This window comes from Erithacus rubecula, assembly GCF_903797595.1.
Source record: "Erithacus rubecula genome assembly, chromosome: 3".
Lineage (NCBI taxonomy): Eukaryota > Metazoa > Chordata > Aves > Passeriformes > Muscicapidae > Erithacus > Erithacus rubecula.
In genome coordinates, this window is record NC_136689.1 from 106,511,960 (window position 1) to 106,533,226 (window position 21,267).

Here is a 21,267-nt window from a genome sequence, read left to right on the forward strand (position 1 = left end):
CCTGACTGACAGGGTGTCAGGTTGTATTCTGACTCTGTCAGGGTTGGGATTGTTCTTTGTAATACTGTATTTCTATTTTAATTTTCCTAGTAAAGAACTGTTATTCCTAATTCCCATATCTTTGCCTGAGAGCCCCTTAATTTCAAAATTATAATAATAATTTGGATGAGGGGGGTTTACATTCTGCATTTCAAAGAGAAGCTTCTGCCTTTATTGGCAGACACCTGTCCTTCAAACCAGGACAAAGCCTCATGCAGAGCAGATGCTCGGAGCTCCTGGCAAAGCCCAGGATGCAGAGTCTGGCTGGAGGATTCAGCAGGGGAGGATTCAGCAGGGGTGCTTGGTGCACCTTGGTGCACAGCAGCCCACGTGTTCCGGAGCACGCAGCCAACAAGTGGGAGACCAGAGTTCTGGCTACATGGTGAAGAGGCGGAAAAACTGGGATGCAGGGTCTCTGCTGTCGGTGGTGAGGAGGGGACTGAACTCAGAGCTGCCATCTCCTAGCAACCAGGCTCCAAGCAAAACTGAGGTGGGAGTCGTCGCTGAAGCTGTGCCACTGTGGGGAAGGAATGCACAATTCACAGGGCTGCAGAGACAGCACACGACAAGGGAGCGTGGCTCAGTTCCCTCTCACAAGTGCTGCCCTGGGAGGCTCCCTTCCAGCTACTCCCTAGCACAAAATCCACAGGTGGCTTTGAAATCAAGGCTGGAGCTGTGCTACTGAAGGGGAATCTTTGAACAGAACTAATCAGAGCCCTACCAAACACTGTGACGTGCCATGGGATGGGGCTTGAGGTGGAGTGTGGCACTCCAGTGGAGGAGGCATTCTCAGGGAGGCTAAAGGAGTTGAGGATGATGCTGAGACCAGGACTCCTGGTTCTGCATATGAACTCTAAACTCTTGGCCATGATGCAAAAGGAGGTTTCCTCTAAGTATTACACATCTCTTTAAAGAGCACACTGATCACATGTCCATAAATGATGAATAAGTTGCTGTACATTTCAGACATTAAATCTGATCCCTAATTAAGTGTTTAACTCAGTCTTCATGATAATTATACACAGAAATATGGCAGGATTTTTGTCAAACTTTTTCTGGTCAGGCTCAGGCATCAACCCTACTGGTAGAATTATGAACCATTACCCTGGTCCCAGGGGTTTAGGTATTGCCTCTCATACATTCCCCTGGGATTTAAGCATTTTTTTGAAATGCTTTGTATTTCAAAAGGCAAAGTTGTGCAATTTTTCCTTGCAGCCATATCAAGGATAAAGAAGCTAATTTCTCTTTTTCTTGGGCATGGGGAATATGAATATCATATTTACTTTTGTATACTGAGATTCATTCATCATAGATTCATTCTCTTTATTTTTTTCACCTGAAAAATCTTTGATGTTAAAGTAATGTAGAAATTAAATGTATTGTTGTTCCCCTGAGAACTGAGGTCTTAGAAATTTTCTGTGTTAGTTATTCAGCACCTCCAGTTTCTCCCTATATAATGTTTACACTGAAAAGGCTTATTTATTTAAAATTTTGTTTAAAAAATACTTTATTTCAAGACAATCATTAGCAATTAACTAACCATTTAGTGACATGTTTGACTCAACTACCTGGAACATACACTGTTGTTATCATAATATACTAAACTTTTGAAGTATTAACTAACCATTTTTAAACTATTTATCATTTACCTTTAATAATAAGCAAGACCAAGGTGCAGATAAAAAATGTATTCATTTAGAATTTGACTCATACTATCTTAATTTAGTATATGGCAAAGGAAATAAATCATCCCTCTAACAATATTTGTCTTCTGAATTTATTTTGGAGGAGAAGCCATTTAGGTCTTGAGCATATTACTTACAAAATGACTGAAATCAGAATATGGAAAAATACTTCTTAGGCACAAAAGCATGCTAAAATAAAAACTTTTCTGTCGGCTAGAAAAGAGGGAGCGTGACATCCTTACTGTGATCCTCAACTTGAGATATACCAGAGATATTTATGTCTCAGTTTTATGTCAAAGTCTGTACTGGGAGAACACTTTTATTTATTTTTTTTTTTTAACAAAAGAGCAGATAGAAAAAAAAAAAATTTATTTTAATCAGGAAAGCAATTTAGTAACCCTCTAAGGACGGTACATCCTGAGAAAATTTTCCATGAGCTGTTGCATAACCTGTATATTGAAGAAATCCTTCTCTGCTCTGACTGATGCTCTGAGCAGCAAATGAATGGTTTACAGAGGAATCACCATCCACAGCAACATGATGTTGGTGCAGATTTTCAGGACTGTGGTATAAAGGGCAAGGTTCACTGACAGCTCCCAGCCTTGTTCCCTTGCCAGCCTAGGCACAGCACACACAACTCTTTTTGAACAGTCTTCATAGAAGCATCTTTTCATAGTGTCACTGATCCCTTCTGTTCCCAATCTCCTTTAATACCTCCAAAACAACACCAAAAAACCAATAGTTTGTTGAAATAGAAAGGCTTGAAAGATCTGTGCTACACTGAGTTTTGATCCCTCATATACCCAGTGTCGGAAATTCAGTGCACTCCAATTAAGAGAGAGCAGTACTATTGCCTTGGCTTCCCTGTTATCAACAGGCATTGCTAACATGCAAATTTTAACAGGGAGTGTGTGTGTGCAGATCAGCTCACATGGCCAGTGCTAGCTCACCACAGAGCTAACAAAACTCTTCCAAAAAGAGTATAAATGATAATGTTCCAAAAGTGCAAAGATGGTGGCACACAGAGCTACTGCTTCCAATAATGCAGCATTTCCCAGACTGACAAATCAATGACTGTGAGAATAACAGCTTTTAACTGCCCCTCTGTCAGCGTGATTTTTGACCCATGAATTAGAAAAGAGACAGAAAGGCAAACACATTTTGCCTCATATTTCTTGATAGAAATGGCTTGCCTTTTTTAATAAGTTAAACTGAAAAATGTGGATTGCTTGTTGTTCTTGTCAATAAACACTTCTTTTAGAACATCACTTTGAGGGTAGGAAAACTCATGCAGATAAATCTTTAAATAGGCAAGCCTATTTGCATAGGGTCTTCTACTTCATCATAAGAAAAAAAATTCATCGGCTTGAAAAAACAAAGCAGGCTTTACATTTCTTAAGGTCTCAGTAGCTTGTAATATGGCTTTAGAAGAAGGGAGATAATGTTTCATCTTTTTCTCATTTGAATCCCACTAATTTAATTCTACAATTTTTGAATCAAAAGTAAAATAAATAGAAACATACAATAAAACCACACAACACTTTTCAAAGCATACCCAATTAATCCTTAGAATACTCCTGATAGATAGGACTTTTATCAGTACTTTTCAGATGGTGAGATTCTGGCAACAAAGGCAACCTTAAACTAGAGTTACCTAATATGTAAAGTAATTGAGTTTTGCAACCATAACAACATAATGAGCTTTTCTTTGTGTAAATTAATTTTTAAAAATTCTGAAGTTTTTAACTGGGAATAAACTCAGAAGCTGTATCACAGGACACCCTGCTCTATCCACAGAGGATTGTGGGGCTGGGAGTTCTCTGCCCATCTCAGCTCTTGCACAGAGAAGCAGCTGCCGGGGTAAGCAGCCATCATCACCTGCATGGAGCAAGGTGTTTAAAGGAGGATAAACCACATGGAACCTGGCTCCCACTGAAGGCCCAGAATCTGGCTCCTTCTTAGACACCAATCTGCTGTTGCCAGGACCAGACTGTACACCTTGTGCTGTCTTTGCAAAATCCCTGAGACTTCACCCCTCTGCTTCTCCAGCCCCATCTTTTACCCTTTGTCTCAGTTTCAACCTTCTTGCCTATCAAATCCTAATCTCTCCAAACAAGACTCTTGATGCCAGATACCTGAGCAGCCTCAACAGCTCAAGGCCTTTTGTTTCCTTGTTTGTATTTAATCAGTGTTACACCCACTGGTGGTTCCAGTTGAGATTTTGTCTCTAGGCTCAGACTACTATCAGTATCCTAATTCCAAAAATCTTGTCCACAGGGAGCAAATCCAGGTTCCACAACTAGCCAGAGCAGCTCCTGGTTTCAACTCCCATTATTTCTCATTAGTAGTATCTGATCCTCTTTCACCCCTAGTTCTTTAACCCACCTGGCCAGTTTCCATCACACTGCCAGCCTCAGCTCATTCAATTTCCTGGTCCAATCCTATCTCATAATGCCTTTGTCCCTTGTTTTCATTGCTCCTGTCAATCCTCACCAGGCTCCAGCCCCAACACTTTTCTCCTTCTTTCTGCACTGAGATCAGAATTTAGCAACCAAGATACTTTGATTGTATAAGCATGTGCATCCAGTGCCACATCCTTGGTATAAATGACACCCCTATATTGCCAAGAGCTAACACAGAGCCTTTTTTTTTTCTCTAAGGAATGGTAAATATACTTAAGGACCAAACTACCCTTGCAGGATAAAATTTTCCTCTTTCTTGAAAATAGCTGTAATTATCTCTGAAAGAGTTCAACAGATGGAAGACAGAGAGAAAAGTAAATGCAATCCCTGTGGGCTGAAGGTCATGAAGTCATCATTGAATTGCACACCTAGTATTGGAATGGGAAATGTCAGGTAATCTTAATAAGTGATGATTCTACCAACTGCCTGGATGACACACATTGTTCTGACAGAATACTGGATCTTTTATTAGCTTTAATTACATTAAAGTAACTCTCTAGTGTTTAACCCACCTTTTAATTTTAGGACCAATATCCTGGAAGCACGGACAGCTAAACATTACTTTGGCATGTCACAGTAGGCTAAATTTTCCCTTAATTCTGCAGTAAGGCTGTTGACTCAGTGTGCTTAGCAATACTGGCAATGGTATTTCTGCAAATGATGGATGTGAGTTTTCACTTCAGTTTTGGTTTCTATTGCACATTCTTTCTCCCCTCTCCAGTTGCTAAGGTTTTTGTTGGGATTACTACTAAATAAACTACACTAAATAAAGCCTGTTCAAGACTAGTAAAGCTTGAACAAAAAGAAAATATATAATTCATAGTTTCATAGACCTACACAATTTCCTAAGTTTGAAATCAAACTGAAGCTACACAGTAGTCCTTTGCATTAGCTGACCTTCCTACCTAAAGTACTGAATATTTATAGTCCTGTAAAAGGACTTCCTTTAATATTGTAGGATGTCCTCTTACAGCTGTAAGCTCAGCACGGAGGCAAGACCAGGAGAACTTCTGTGCCCAAAAGCTCATCTAAGAAAAAATATTACTTTCCCTAGAAAGCCTTATTTCTCTTACAATGGAATGAACAAAAGCCAATTTTCAGGCAAGTCAGCAGTGTTTCAGTATTAACAATAAGAAAAGCAAAGCATTTGCTAAAGCCTCTGGATTTGCACATAGAAATGTTGACCCATGTGACCTGTTTGCCATGTAGCATCAACCTCAAAACTATTTTGAATAAAGTTCTATGAAATTTCCAGTCCTTATATTGAGGGATTATTAATAAGAAATTAACATCTATTTGAAATTTCAACTATTTCAACTATTTGAAATTACCAAATGCATAGCTGAAACCTGAAAAATGAGTGCTAGAATCTTAAAAGTCTCTTTAGGAAAATACTTAAAATATAACGGAGTAATATTTTATTTAAGGGGAAGAGTTCTTCTCTGATAATCTTTCAAGACTTATACATCTATTTAAATTTATATTTGTCACATAATATCTCTCCATGGATATTTCTCCACCTCTCAGGCTATTCACAGTATTCCTTAAAATGATGCATCTATTGACAGTCCCATGAAGTGGTGTCTAAAACCTCAAAACAGATAGATATAAAAAAAAAAATAATTGCACCTTTAGACAAATTCCTTTTCCTTTAAGTTTAATTGTCATCCAAAACAGCACTGCAGGAAAAGGCACTAGATTTATGGATGAGGTCTACTTACAGCCACCAGAAAGTCCCCTGAGATTTTATCTAGAAGTACTTAATGCAAATTTGAGCAAGCTGGCTAAAATAAAACATGAAGTAAAGTTTAAATAATATCACAGAACTCATGCCAGATATTCCTTAGACTGGAAATGTTTTGACAATTTAGGAGTGGACTTAGCAGTGAAATCAAGAGGGACATAATTTCTGTTCTTGGGCTTGCACACTATTTCTCCTCTTGTAAGAACCAGCTGGAGGATTGCTAAGTTGTTTTCCACTCTCTGTTATCAGATCTAGACTGTTTTTCTCTGCCACTCTCTCTGCATTATTTTCTTCACTTTTACTTACTTAAATCAAGTGTGTATAAAAAATGAGAAAGCCCATTCTTGTGTGACATACTACTCAATTTGTAGCTCAGTTGGAGCTGGGTATTCCAGCCAAGCTGAACAAGCTATGAGTCTATCATCTCATCATTACATGGAGAGCACATCAGTCTCAGAGTAGAATTTTCTGGCCCAAAAACCTGAGATTACATGAAAAAATGCTCCTAGCCTGCAGAGGCAACTCTAATGAACATGTCACTGTCAGAAATCTAGGTACTAATGATTTTGCTTTGAAGTCCATTAATTTTTTTTTTTCATACTTCTGATAAAAAACTAGAAATAGAATTTTTTAGATGGTGGTGAAATATTGATAGAGTCTAATTGAGTTAAATTGAGTGCAATATGGAGTCCAGTTAGGCATCTAAACTGCCTGGAATGCCAATAGTGATGCAGAATCTTGACAAGAGCCTATCAAAATATTAAGTTAGGTGCCAGCACTTCAAGGATCTCCAAACTGTCCTCCTGACACAGGGTATAGAGCCAAGAAAAGAAAGCCATTCTTCAGTTTCAGATTAGAATGGCAGTAGGTTCCTTATGCTTTCAGATTATTAACACTGAAATGAACTGTCACCATCAGCATTGTCACCAGGCATCAAAAATGACATCAGCCAGTGTTCAACAAGAAATGAAGGTCTGAGACTGACATGGAAAAAGGAGATCAAAAATAAAAAGGTGTTATTGTGTAGAAGAGAGAGAAATGAACCCCAGACTTCTGCATTTCTGACAGAATGACACATGATCTATAAACTGGTATGGGTATGTTAACCTTAAATAAAAGGTTGGTGTTTTCACATTGCAGCATTTGAGTCTTGTTTTCACCACTGTCACATCACCTGCAGTACAGAAAGCATCCTTTGGGAAGAGGCATTGTATGGCTGCTGCAAGGAGCTGTTGGAGAACCATTTTTGTGGGAGCAGTACCTAAGCAGAGGGCTCACTGTTCATAGCCTGTCAGCCTTTCAGTTCATCATCCACTGTGGTAGCAGAAGTGCAACATGAGCTTTCAGAAGCCACCAGTGCTGCTGGTTGAGCATGAACACGTGGATGAGCTACTCCTAAAGTTTAGTTAACTGTGATGCACAGGCCCTGGGGAAAGAGAAATTGTGCTCTACTAAAGGACTGTGGTTCTTTGTCCAAATGGAAAGGGATAGCATTTATCTTTTCCTGTGGCCCTTAAGATAAACTTACTGTTCTTTAGTGAGGACCTAGATAATTGATTTTTGAATGTGCACTCCTGGTGTGGTTTTTTTTCCCCATCAGGAATAAAGGAATATTAAAAAGCATAACTCAATGGAGCAATCCCATTTTAGGTGGACTAATGGTAGAAAGTGTCCTTGCAAGTTCTTTTTCTATAGTTCCTGCTGTTTTTGTCTTAGGTTCCACCACCATAACTTGCCTATCATCTTTCACAAACTATTTCATAAGTTGTACTGGTCATGCTCTTCATTTTTCTGGAGAATTTTAATATATGAAATTAGTTAGCTAGGTATTCCACCAGTACTAATTGAAAGTTGTCTCAAGACAGATACACAGTGCAAGACTGCACAGTGCACCCCGGTGTGTGCACAGCAGTGAGCACAGCAGTGACTTTCTCAGTGCAAATTTAAATCACCTGTCCAGCAATGGCTGGCACCAGGTTACAAACAGCTTCAGACATGTAAGAGGCAGGATTGGGCCTAGCTGAATATGGGAACTGTGCCAATGCCTTTGAGTTTTGGCAAAACTCATATGGGTGATAGTGTATTTCACAAAATACACGGGACATTTCCTATGGAGGAAGCAGTACAAATTCAGACATGTGAAGAACAAAAGTGTTTTCAGCCACCTTTTTCTGACTTGCAGAGGAACACAGGGAGAGAGAGGGTAGGTGGAACTTTTTTCCTCCCTGTTGTATCAGCAGAAAAAAGAGATTTATTAGGGCCCAGGCCTCATACAGAATTTCTTCCTCTCAGGATAGGCAGACAACAAAGACAGACTTTTATTCTGAACTAAAGAACAGCATTACCATTGACTTGGGCCTTATGACAAATTATTAATTGAGGCTTTGTTTTTTAGTAGTCCATCTTGAGAATCCCCACCCACTCCCAGCTCCCATTTTCCTTTAAAGGAAATTAGGTTTCCTTCAGCCTCTGGCACAGAGGAAGGGACCAGAGAATATGAAAGGATCCTTTCCTTCCCTGTGTCACCTCCACAGAGCTCAGCCTAAGATCACTCAGGACAAGGACCATGGGCACAGGTTTGCTAGACCTGCTCTTTCCTAAGAGACTTCATTTGGTACATGCCTGATCCCAAAGGTGAAGCACTGCATAATGAACTGCAGAGCCTGGGATGCCTCTGCCAGAATTAGAGTAACTAAAAATCTAAAGGAAATAAAGATCAAACTTTTGGGGAAATGAAGTAGAGGTTATGTCATGTTCATTCTCATCTTGCTACATAAACCTTCTCAAAGCCAATTTCTTTGCAGAGGCCAGCAGCTTGCAGAAGATCATAGCTACTGATCATTTTTGCTGCTTCTTTATTGACAGGCAGTACCAATGCAGGAGTCTGAATATCTGACTTTTCTTCCAAAAGAGAAACAACATAAACTGCAATAAAACAATGTCCTCTTTTGCCATCCCAAGAGTGGTTTTGCCTGCAGGTAATGGTGCTGAATGAATCAATATATTACTGAAACTGATGTGTGATGACCAAGGAACAGCAGTACTTACTGCTGAACCAGACATATGCAAACAAGAGAAAATCCTCTTTGCAGTGTATTCCTCTTATTCAGAACAAACCATGCTATGCCTCAGGCAGCTCCACTTTTATGATCACAATCAAGCATTTTTCTCAGTACTTTTCATGCCTATGTGTACTGTCCTAAAGAAATTATCTCAGCAAGGAACTCCTGCAGAAGTTTCTTTCCCCCTTTGCCAAAATGCCATTTTCAGGTGGGATAGATCAGCTGAATTCCATTCAGTGCAGAAGGACTGTGGTACCAGAGCACTAACAGAGAAAATCTTTAAACATATGAATCAAATGTTTAGGAAGTGCACAAGGAAAAGTGTGTGGGAGTACTGGAGCAGTGCTTGTGCCAGCTTTGCAGATTTATTACTACAATATCATCATGGTCAACATAATTAAACTTCCCACTATAGGTCTCTTCATCTACTGCACTACAAGTGGTATCACTCCCACCACTGCCAGCCTATTTTGTTGACACAAAACAGTTTTCCATACTCCTGAAAGATTTGGGATATTAAGATGCAACCACTGAAAAAGGATTTATGAAAAACTATGGGGTACAATTTGGATTTTGAGTAATTATTTCTATTTCTCTGCTCCTCCAGACTTTCTTTTAATATTGCACATATTGGAGTGTGTGGCAGGGGGAATGGACCAAAGCACTTTATGTTAGATTCCAAATTAAATTCTTCTTCATTTAGAAACAGATGACAGCCTAGACATGAAGCATTTGAGGTCAATGCTGAATTAACTTCCTCAGTTTCAACTAATTAAAAATGTCTGTGTGTTCCACTTTGAAAAGGAAAACAAGTAAGCCTGCTGGAGATTCCATCCTTTGCTTCCACAGGTAAATTATAGTGGAAGTTATAGAAGTTATGGAACCTCTAAATCTAGATCTTCTAAAAAAACTCCAAACAACAAGCTCCAGTTTTCTTGTCTGTTAGAGAGTGAGCAATTATTTCTTGGCATTCACTTCATGATTGGTTCTTCTTTCCAAAGGTAGGTTCAGATATTTTAAAGATATTTTACCCTGTGTTTAATTGCATTTGAATCCTAATTATTTTATTTCAAATCTGCATTAAAACTTGAGCACCATGTTTGTGGAAAATAAAATTCTTTCTATTAATTCAATGCAGGGTATCTGCTTATGAACAGTGTCTACGGTAAAACTTAACTTCTAGAGTTAAAAAAAAAAAAATTAAAAATAAATGGTATTAATAAAACCCAAACAAGCCTGACCTCCACACCCTGTCTCCAACTATTTAGTAGAAAGAGACTATTTTTCTGCTGAAGAAGACTTGCTCTAATTTTGTTATAGAACTTGGCACATATTCTTTAACTTCAGTACTGTGAGAGTTCTGTATTTTAAGAGATTAAGTAAGTAAGAAGTGATGTTTGGGGCATGGCCTTTTGACTCCATAATCATCAAACCAAAGTAGCATATGCCTTTGGAGGAAACAAAGAAATGAACTTTGACTGGCCTTTGGAGTATGTACTTTCTGATTTGCTTTATTAATGGAGACAGTAAAACTGAAGCTTAATATGAAATACCATGAGTAATAAGCATGAAATATGTGTACCGCAGTGCAAATCTGTTCCCCAAATATTCTCATTTCAGGGGAGAATTCTTTTGGCACAATTCCTGGGCTGCTGGCAACAGCCTGCTTGGCTGCCTTGTCCTGTGCTCAGCCTCTGTAGCAGCTGGTGCTGCTCTCAGGCACTGCATTCAGCTCCTGCTCCCACAGCTTGTTATAGATTTAATTTTTTTCTTAGAAAAATATGTTTCTAAATTTAGTTTAGGACATCAAGCCAGTTGTTAAATCACAAACATGTTCCTGCTACCAAACATAAGCAGTCTGTGCATACACTTATACATGTACTTTCTGTGGGCAGAACTGCATTTTCTAATTGAGGAATACTCCTGAATCTATTTCGCAATGATGTTTGGAATTTAGGAGTTATTTATGTCTCTCTAAAATCTTTTAAATCTTACTAATTCACTAACCAAAGCCAGAACTTGCCTCTTGAAAAATAAGGTTTTGCCAATGCACACTGGCTTTGCACTGATTTCATTAAACTGGCCCAAACTCTGCATGGTAATAGGGATTTACCCAGCAGAAACATTATTCTCTGCCTGTGCTATGGGCAGGAGGGTGTGTGCAATGAAGTCATTAGCTAAACACAGGGAAAGAAAGATATCTATGGTGGAAACATCTGACAGGCAAGAAAATGCTTCACGTTTAATATCTTCTTGCTATATGAAAGGAAGGAATAAGTAGAAACTGGCTTTTAAGGCTGGAGCAGGAAAAACAGAAGTCCTGACTAACATCTCAATCTTCAGACCTGAATACAGAACTCTTATATCTACATTTCCACTGGCCTTTCCTTTTCTGCCTCCTTGACATAAAATGGCTGTTAAAGATGCCTGGAAGAAAGATTCTGCTCCCAACTCTGTTTGTTTTCATTCTACCTATGGTAGGAAGGGAGATAAGATTGCTCAAAAGTTCCTGTCCAAGAAACAACACAATGTTCTGTTTTTGAGCTTTCAGCTTTATCAACCACCAGAACAGAAAACTTATATTGACATCAATTTTATTTCACATTCAAGATCTTATTGCAGCTCAGGGTGCCTTAAAGTATATTCTGAAACCAGAAGCTTGAAATTCAACTACATATGCTCAGCACAAAGAGCCTGGAAAAATACAGCATTTTCTAATTTAATGATCTCTGTGTTGAGGTGAAAAATTAGCTGTTCACCTTGGGGCCTCACTGAAAATCCAAGGCATGAAATTATTTGCAATTGCATGCCTTGCACATTATTCTTTTCCATTGCATGTAGCAAATGTAATGCAGGTTGGTCTGGAGTGTGGAGGGAGGGGGGCTGCCCTGATACTCTGCATCCTCTCCAGCTGCATCTGCTAATGACAGAGCCCTATCCAGCACTGCTGAAACCAGGAATTTTGCCACTGACTTGAAAGGCAGCAGGATTTAAAATTACAATGCATACCACTTATTTTCTTCCCCTTGACAATATGGCCTGTGCATTCTGGGTAGGAGGCTAAGCTTCCCCATACTTGTACATAATTTGATCTCCTGACAATAATCCACATGCAGCTAAACGGTGCCTACATAACATTTTTTGCCTCAGTGGTTAAGGCATATCATTTGGAACCACAAAAACAAACCAAGGACCAACCTAGAAGTAAAAAAATCGCTAGGTGGGGAAATGATGGAAGTGAACAAGGCCTGAAATGCAAACTGGAGTGTGGGTATCCAAGAACATTACAGTCATCTTAGTGATCATTTTGAATGCAGATAAAAAAGGATAAAGTACTGAAGTGCAGAAGTTGTTCTCATCCCTTTTAAATACCAAATCACAAAGAGATGCTTGAACACAAAAAGCTATTATTAATAAAGCTTCTGTCATGTAAGAGGCATTGAGCTCTTTACAAGTTAAGGACATTTGCCTCTCATGGATTTTGGGATTCCGATTCCTGTTTGTTTGCTTTATGCTAAGTGAACCATCTGCTTCCTTTTGCTCTTTTCTAAGACCCCACAAGCCTCCCATTCTGAAGCAAAAATCACTTTGAGCTGGAATTTTCCAGGTCTTTCATACATATACAGCAGAGGTAGGACATGGCCCTTTCCCTCTGCACAGCTGCCACTTGGATGAAGTGCCTTTTTTCCTTCCATCCTCTAGAGCAAATCTGTGAAACCCAAAGGGAAGGGAACTCCTGATGCTTTCTCCTCCACCTCTTACAAGGGTGTACAGTTGATGTGCTCTTCCTGCATACTGAATAGCTGTGACAAGGACCATCCACACCCTGACACAAAACCACTTCTTTGTGCTCTGCATTTGCAGCTTTCTGCTACAGCAGCACTCCCTCAGCAGGGCATCCTCCAGCATCAGCTGGGACACATTTTTGCATAACTTCCTTTTGTGTAACCAGTGTTGCCCAAATATGTCCTATACAATATATTGTCCTACATTGCCACTTCACAATATAAATAACAGAATATAGAGAACATTTTAAAACCATACATTTTTTCCTTCCTCCTGGGAGCTGTATTGATCATGAAAGAGAACAACATATAATCAGGGACATAAATGTATATCTTTCTTCCTTTTTTCCTGCTATCTGAAGGGTAATATATGAAAAAACTCCTCAGTGCCAAGATTTAGAAGCTGGGCATTAATTGCAAAATTCTCTCTGTCCTCTAAATAGGAAGGTTTAAAGGTCTCTACCCATCACTGCTGAAAGCCAGATACAGTGATCTTGCAATAGAGGTCCATGCCCTCACTGCAATTTAGATTTTTAATTCATTTTTTCCAAAGCAGTTTCACAATTACCTGCAATTTGTCCACCAGTAATTTCCTTCCTTCTTAATCAAAACACAAACTGCTCCTGGTTTGCAACATCCAGACATTATTTTTGTTAATAAAACAGTGCTTGAAGAGTCTTTCTTTCTGTAAACTCCCCTATTACATGTGGCAAAACAGCACCAGAAATAGTATGGAGGCAGATCAGTAACATCTCCTCACAAACCTCAATTTCTTTAAAAATTTAGGAATTAGATGTAAATAGAAGGAAATACCATGGAAGTGATTTCCTAGTGGCAGTACATGTGTGCATTTATTAATATTCAGATGTATTGCATTAGCAAGAACCTGTATCCAGTTCTGCAACCAGCACTTGTACCAATCTGCTCTATTCAGGTTGCTGCTATGACAACAATCCAGAGTCAAATGTTAGGTCAGCTCCCAGCATATGTGTCTAGGACATAATTAATTTGCCAGAAACCTAATAGCTACCTATTCCTACTCCTTTAACAGACAAAAGCAATATTGTAAAAATTACTAACTGTTACAACATCTTTAACAGCCTATTCACTGAAAACTTTAGATTTTCCTTGCTTTTATCCCCCAAAACAAAAATGGCTGAGAAGGATGGGTTTAAAGTGCCTATTTGCAAACTTATCAGAGAATCACAGAATAAGCTGAGTTGCAAAGGACCCATCAGAATCACTGAGTTCAACTCCTGGCCCTGCACAGTCTCTAAGGGCCCAAGAATCTCACCACATACCCAAGAGTATTGTCCAAACACTTCTTTACCTCAGACAGGCTGGGTGCTGCAACCACTTCCCTGGAGAGCTTGTTCCAGTGCCCAACCACCCTCTGGGTGAAGAACTTTTTTCTAATATCCAACCTAAACATCCACTGACACAGCTTCAGGCCATTCCCTGGGGTCCTGTCACTGGTCACCAGAGAAGAGATCAATGTCTGCCCCCGCTCTTGCTCCTGTAAGGAAGTAACTGCAACGAGATCTCCCTTCAGTCTCCTCTTCCAGGCTGAACAGACCAAATGACCTCAGCTACTTCTCATACAGTTTGGGATAATTCATTTTTTTCTTCCTTGGGAGTTAGTTATTATCTCTTCCTCCACCACAATTATTACTGATATTTAATTTGGCTGGTTACAAGTCACTGCATAGAAAAAAAATTACAGCTGTCATCTCGATGAGAGATTTCCTTAAAAATGCATTTTGTTTATTGAAAAGAACTGCTTCATAGCATCATAGTGCATAATACTCTGTGAACATAGACTCACCCTTGTCAACTTGAAAAGCTCAAATAAACAAAGATTTTTATTAAACTGAGGTTAGCACATCAAGTGAGTTGTGATGTCTGTACAGTGAATGTGTGAGGACAACACCTTTATCAGACTATAAAGCTGTCTGACTGCTGCTATTTTCATATAATCTCTGGAATGAAAGGAAACTGTACCTTTTAAATTTGTATTTTTAAAAAAATGAAATGCAGAATAACTTTTTCTTATCATGTATATTCTATAAAATACTGACAGACAAGCATTCTGTGAAGACACTACTAATTTAAAAAGGACCAGCTCTGACTAAGAAATGCCTTTGTTAGGATGGGAAATATGTAAGATAACAATAACTTTCATTTTCCTCTAAACTCAAGTTTTTCTTGGGCTCAACTTGTCATTTGCTGTGTAACTACAATAGAATCACACATTGAATGTCCAAATACTTGGGGCACAAGGATGAAAGAAGTGTATGTAGCTCCCTCCTTTGGCTGATCAAAAAATTGTGCGTGCTATTGCAGCCTTTCCATGACATTAGTCACTGAAGTGGAGCCAAATGGCTAAAATGACATGGATTGAATCCAGGAGAGCATCTAGGCTCTGCAGTCATATGTGACCACTGTTCTCCTATCTCCAAATATAACCATGTATTCTCAAAGGGCCAGTTTCCTAACTGGTACAAATCAACATGTTACAAATGAAGCAACATCAATTTTCTAAATGATTTGGCTAACTGTACATGACACATCCATAAAAAGGTTCATATACTTCTACAGTGATATTACTCTATGATTCAGTTATTTTCCTGCTTTCCCATATTGATCCTCCCTCCTCATTCCCAAGTGCTGACATTTTGTCTTGATTGCCAAAACTACTTATTTCAATTAAGGAAAAATGCTCATTCATAAATTTTGCTACATGACAACACACAAAAAGTATATATTCTAAGAAAAAGAAAATAAACAAAATGCAGCTGTTACCAAAAATACTTGTATCCAAACGAAGGGGAGGGCATTTTTTCCTACTAACATTCTTGTGTGCTTTTCCACAGATACATTCCACCAGTTCATCTTCTTTAGGGAAAATAAAGAGGCAGGTCCTCTCACACACTGATGTATATAAATTACTATTTACTCTTACATCTTCCATTGAGGACTTTACAGTGTTTTTTGGTTCTTTTTTATTTTAGACAGAACAGTAGCAACACTAATCAACCTCCACTTTCTCCAGAGTCCCATTGCCCAGCCCTGCTCCACACTGTTTAATGTTGAGGTTTTACAAAATCTACAGCACACACATAGCTGTTTGGAAGAAGCAGAGACTGACAGTGGTTCAGCTCTTAGAAAAAACCTTCCATTTCTGTGATCAACAACAAATTGACACACATGACCAAGGTTTCTGGAGTGCATAAAGCAGGCATCTCTCATCCCTCTGCTCACTGCCCAGGACTTAATGACAGGATGACTTCTCCATGATTTTTCTACTAATTTAACAATTCTTCTTTTGCCCAACCAAGATCCAATTTGATTTGTAAAGTGAAGAGCATGTCAAAAGAAGAATGGTTGTATTGTTCACCATATGCAATAAATGCATGTGAACAGGGCTGAATTTTAGCTCTACTTATTTCATTTCATTATTCCCCTATTCATTGTAGTTCAGAACCTCCACTTAATGCAACTGCTTCATACCAAATAATGCTAGGGATATAATAAGGATCTTGAAATATTATCCCAGGAGAACATCCAAAGCAGCATAGAAAATCTTAAGGATTCAGATAATGCCTCTTCTATCTCTAACTGAAGCAAAATCATGTAAGGTTGATTCAGTTATTGTTTCTAAATTTTTCATCAACTGTGATCAAAAATGCCTTTAAAATTCAAGAGTTACTCTTTCTCCAGAGTATCCAGACTCAACAGAGGTGATCTGAAAAGTGACACAAAAGCTATGTATTGCCTCTTTACCATCTTCCTGATCTTTACCATGAAGATCAACCAAATTTAGCCCAGTGTCACAGGCATTTCACTGTTCAGCAGTACTACCAGTAAATCTAGACAACTTCAACATCTAAATCTGTAAAAATTGTTCAACAGAATAAATTATTTTTTTTGTACCAGGCAGAATTTAAAAGTGGAAGTGACAGGATTCTTCAGTTGGGTAATAGATATCAAATATATAACTTCTCAGCACTAAAGCTTCTGGCCATCCAGTGCTTGATCTCAAGATAATGAAAATGCACTGGAGCTTAAGAGAGCACTTAAGTAACATCTAACATGGCCAGACAGCCAAAGCATTACAGTCTGAGCTACCAAGCCCTAGTAAATAAAAATTTTCTTTAAAGAGAAGTCTCACAAACTGACAATGCTTTTATTGTTGCAGTTCCCAACAACTATGAAAAATTACTGGTTTCCCGAAAGACAAGAAAATATTCCTTTTCCCATTAAGAAATATATTCCTGGAATGAAAAAAAACCAATACGGAAAATAAGTCAGTGTCGCCAGTGAGACCAGATTTCATTAAATTATTTTGTAAATTGGATTTTTGCTGGCAGAAACTTTCAGCTTTGAATTAGGAAATACAAAGATCATAAAGGTGGAGTTTAAGAGATAGGTTGAAGGATGATTTCTTCATTACTTAGTCTTAACTTTATCACACTTAACACTATCCCCAGATCAGGGCTATAATAACCTATCAGCTATCAGAAATACTTCTAAAAAGTAATCCATAAGATGAAGTATTTGTGTGTGCAGAGACACATACACATAAGGAGAGGTTTCTTCCAAAGAGAAAAAAAAATGGGCACATGGGATTGTAGGTATATAAAGCCAATCTTTCACATTTAGTACTTGTGAAAGAAATAGCAAATATTCATGAGTGTGGCCAACACTCTGGTAGAAAAACAAGGTGTTAAAAGCATCCCTAGTTTTGACTTTTAAGGTGCTTCTTTTTGCTGAGCAATAATTGAGATGGTTTTTCATTAAAACACTGCTAAAATTAACACTGTAGGCAAAAAAAACCTATTAAATTTGGAAATTCATATCATTTTAATAAACAGACTTCCATGAGGGACATACATGCAAGATACTCAGAACTTTCTGCTCAAGGCCTGTGTTGTGTCAGAGAGAGAAGGAAAACTGGAGAAGAAAAGGAAAGAGCATGAATGAGACAAGAAAAGGAGTTCAGGAGGCTCCAAAGTTTTATCTTAGCTTCAGGATTTGACATAACACTCACTGTATTCTTAATTCATTCATGGTTTATGGGTAGTATTCTGAAAAAGGTGAGGGTGTGCATAGAAATTACAGAACCACAGAACCATGGAATCAATTAGGTTGGAAGAGCCCTCTGATATCATCGAGTCCAATCTATCACAAGAACATCACCACATCATTTAGACCATGGCACTGATGAGTGCCACCTCTCACTTTGAGACAGATCACCTGTCTGGAGCACAAAAGGAAGAACTTCACAGTACTCCATGCAAGAATAGAGCAGCCTTAATGCAATGCTTCCATTCGGCTCTGAGGGGAAGTGCAGAATCAGTGCTCTTGCCAGATCCTCTTGACAATCTACTTTCCAGGACTGTCTAATGCTTGTCTTCAACTAGAAAATCTCTTTATATAGTTTATGAAGTGGTAATTCTCATCATCAAAATCTTATTTATCTTATTTTCCCTTTCTCCCCCCCAAATGCTTACTGGCGTCCTCAAAGCTTGAGTCTACCCAGTGGTATAACACTCAGTTTTGGAAAACAAGGCTTTTGCTTGTTTGTTTCTTTGTTTGTTTGGTTTTTGGCTTGTTTTTTGTTTTTGGTATTGGGTTTTATTTTTGGTTTTTTGGTTTTTTTGGGTTTTTTTTTTGTTATGAGCTATGGAACAACAAAACAACATGAAGAACTGAACTTTTCCAATCTTTCTCTGTTTAAGGAAAAAAATCTACTGAAAATACGACATTTTAGATATATGTAAGAGAAGTGAAGGAAATTTAATAGTAAGTTAAGAGGAAAAAATATGAAGAGGATCAAAATAGAGCCCTTTTACCTACTAGTAACACTGTCTGGATGTGAGGATACAGATCTAGTTCCCATCTCAGCATATGAACTGAGCACACTATTGTCCATTAAATACCACACTCAGAAATATTCCGGAATGCTGTGCTCTCAGTCTTTTTCATTAATTTCACATCCTCAGAATAAATAATTAAATTTCAATGGGACTGGGGCTAAACCCAAGGTTTTCTATGTCTCTAATGACTTATCTCTTCCACCCTGAAGGATAAATTTCTCACTGAGTTTTATGAAGCCACCTAACACACACTGCTGTATTTTTTTCCAGCATGTTCAGCATATCCATCAGCATATCTGTCCTGAATTCACAAGTAGTTTTGCAACCAGAGCTACACCAGCTCAGCTAATTTACTGCTTGCTGAATCAAATGGCTGGTGCTATTTGCAACTCCACTGTGTTTCCATAACTCACTGGCAAAAAGGGGGAAGAGCTGAAGGAAGCAGAACCCAATACCCATTGTTCATAGGCAGCTTTGCTGCTTTAACATCACAGTTACAATTAAGGTGCTCAACTGGGAGATATTCTGGCTACAGGTTTTTAATTCTGTAATGAAAAGTAAAGAAATGCCTCTCCCCTCAAAAGATTTTACCAGATCCTTCTGTGATAGTTATACTACAAATACAAGAAAAAAATCCTATTAATGTGTTTTTCGAGTTCTGACTAGAGTTTAAATACTCATTTTTGTTTCAACAGGTCTCTGGCTCCCTGAAGAGCATTGTGGGATTCTTACTTAAATCACTTGAAAACTCTGCCTCGTTCTGGCTGGACCAAAAAATTGAGCCATTAGTTGGGTGCAATGAAAGTAACTGATGTTTGTGCAAGTCATTTCTAGTTCCCCTTGGGCTAAGAGTCCATTGGCTTTGTAGCTTTTCTTTTTATTATTACTGAAAAATCAGAGAGCAAATGAGAGAATATAAAACCTGCACAATCTGAATGAGCACTGCTTCTAAAATAAATTATATTTAGTATTATAGTGCTTTGACATCCCATGTGATATGTAAATCTTAAGGCAAATGTAACACAATAATGAAAATACTAGCAAAAAATATCACAGCAGAAAGAAATAGCAACATACACTCTCAGATCCTAAAATCTCAATTTTATAAGTATAACAGTAGTAATCCTTTATACAGTTAGGGCATGACCTGAAGGAACTCAATGGACTATGTATGAAAGGAAAATTCTCTTTAAAAAAATGTTATATTCCACAAAAAAAAGTTCATCTACCATGACAGAAGCACATTTTGGAACACATGAGACATTGCTAAGATTTTTACTTTGTTACAATCATGAAGAGAAATTAAGCATAATAATCTTTGTAATAAGAATGTTAGACGCTCACTGTATCTGTGGAGTGAGTAAATAATCAAAGCCTGGAATGAATTACTAGTTGGATTCTAAAATACTAAAAGAAAACATGCGATTTCCAGAAAATGAATGGTAATAAAATTGTAACATGAACTCCAAAAGGTGAATAATCACACAAGAAAAAACAAATGAGCTTTAAAAACTCACTAGTAAGTTAATTGACAGCATTTTGTTACACAGCACAGTAACTTCTCTGTTTCAGGCAAATAAGTATTTTGAGTCAGTAACACTATTTCACCTTATATTTAAAATGCATACACTTTTTGAATAAGAATATGTGCAGAAATAAATACACTGATTCATGGGCACACACACAGTTCTATTATTTATGCGCATTATATCCACTCTTTTCTGTTCTTTTTAATTCCAGTATAGAGATTACACATTATGCTCTGAAAATCTACAGCCATCAAAAAGTAAACATATAGCTTTATCCAGCTGGACATTACAAATATATTAGACACCCTCACACAGCTTATGTAAATATAGACAAAGGCATGCTTGTGTATTCATTAAATAAAAACTACAGCATATGTATTTTAATTAATCTTGCTAGCAAGAAGCACTGCACCACCCTTCTGCATGGCATCCTATGTAAATGAGTCCAGTGCATTTATAAATATGGATGTGGCAGACCCCCAAACAACACAGTACCTGCTGTCTATCCAACCGCATCCTTTTTGCAGCATTTCTGCTTTCACTCTCACAGGCGGAAGCCAGGATACTCTCTGCAACTGCTGAAGTAAGGTGTGAGGGAATAGGTCGTGACTATGAAAGAGAAAAAGAAACACAGAAAATTATTCCTAGCATAATCCACAACATCCTTTTTCAAAGCACACCATACCATCACCTAGGCAGGAAAGTCCGCTCATTGAAATGCAGTTTATACCAACAAAACAGGGAAATGGAACTTGCAAAGATGAAAAATGAAACTAGTTAGATGTTAAAGCTGCAGCTGATCCACAGATCCACGAGAAGCCCTTTCCCCCCACAGCTCTATTGTCCAGTGTGTTTAGTCTGGCTCATTAAGCTGTACTTTGAACAGACAGTGGCATATTCTCTGCGTTCCAGCAGCACCCTGGCCGTCTGATTCTTGTTAAGAAAACTGAAAGGCTTTTTATCCTGTGCAGCATGTGACAGAGATGAGTAGTGTTTTTTATAGTCATACAGAAAAAAAAACCAAAAAACAAAAAGCCAAACCAAACAAAAAAACCCAAGTGATAGGGTTGAAACATCACTCA

The 21,267-nt window shown here is 38.2% G+C and overlaps 1 protein-coding gene across 4 annotated transcripts in view; it reads right to left on the reverse strand.

Moving 5' to 3' along the window:
- Positions 1-21,267, reverse strand: part of NOL4 (nucleolar protein 4) — a 185,820-nt gene that overhangs the window by 14,696 nt on the left and 149,857 nt on the right. For all 4 annotated transcript variants that reach the window (XM_079302951.1, XM_079302950.1, XM_079302952.1 and 1 more), the window contains one exon: positions 20,681-20,794. In XM_079302951.1, coding sequence (XP_079159077.1) covers positions 20,681-20,794 — 114 coding nt within the window. The remainder of the gene's footprint in view (positions 1-20,680; positions 20,795-21,267) is intronic.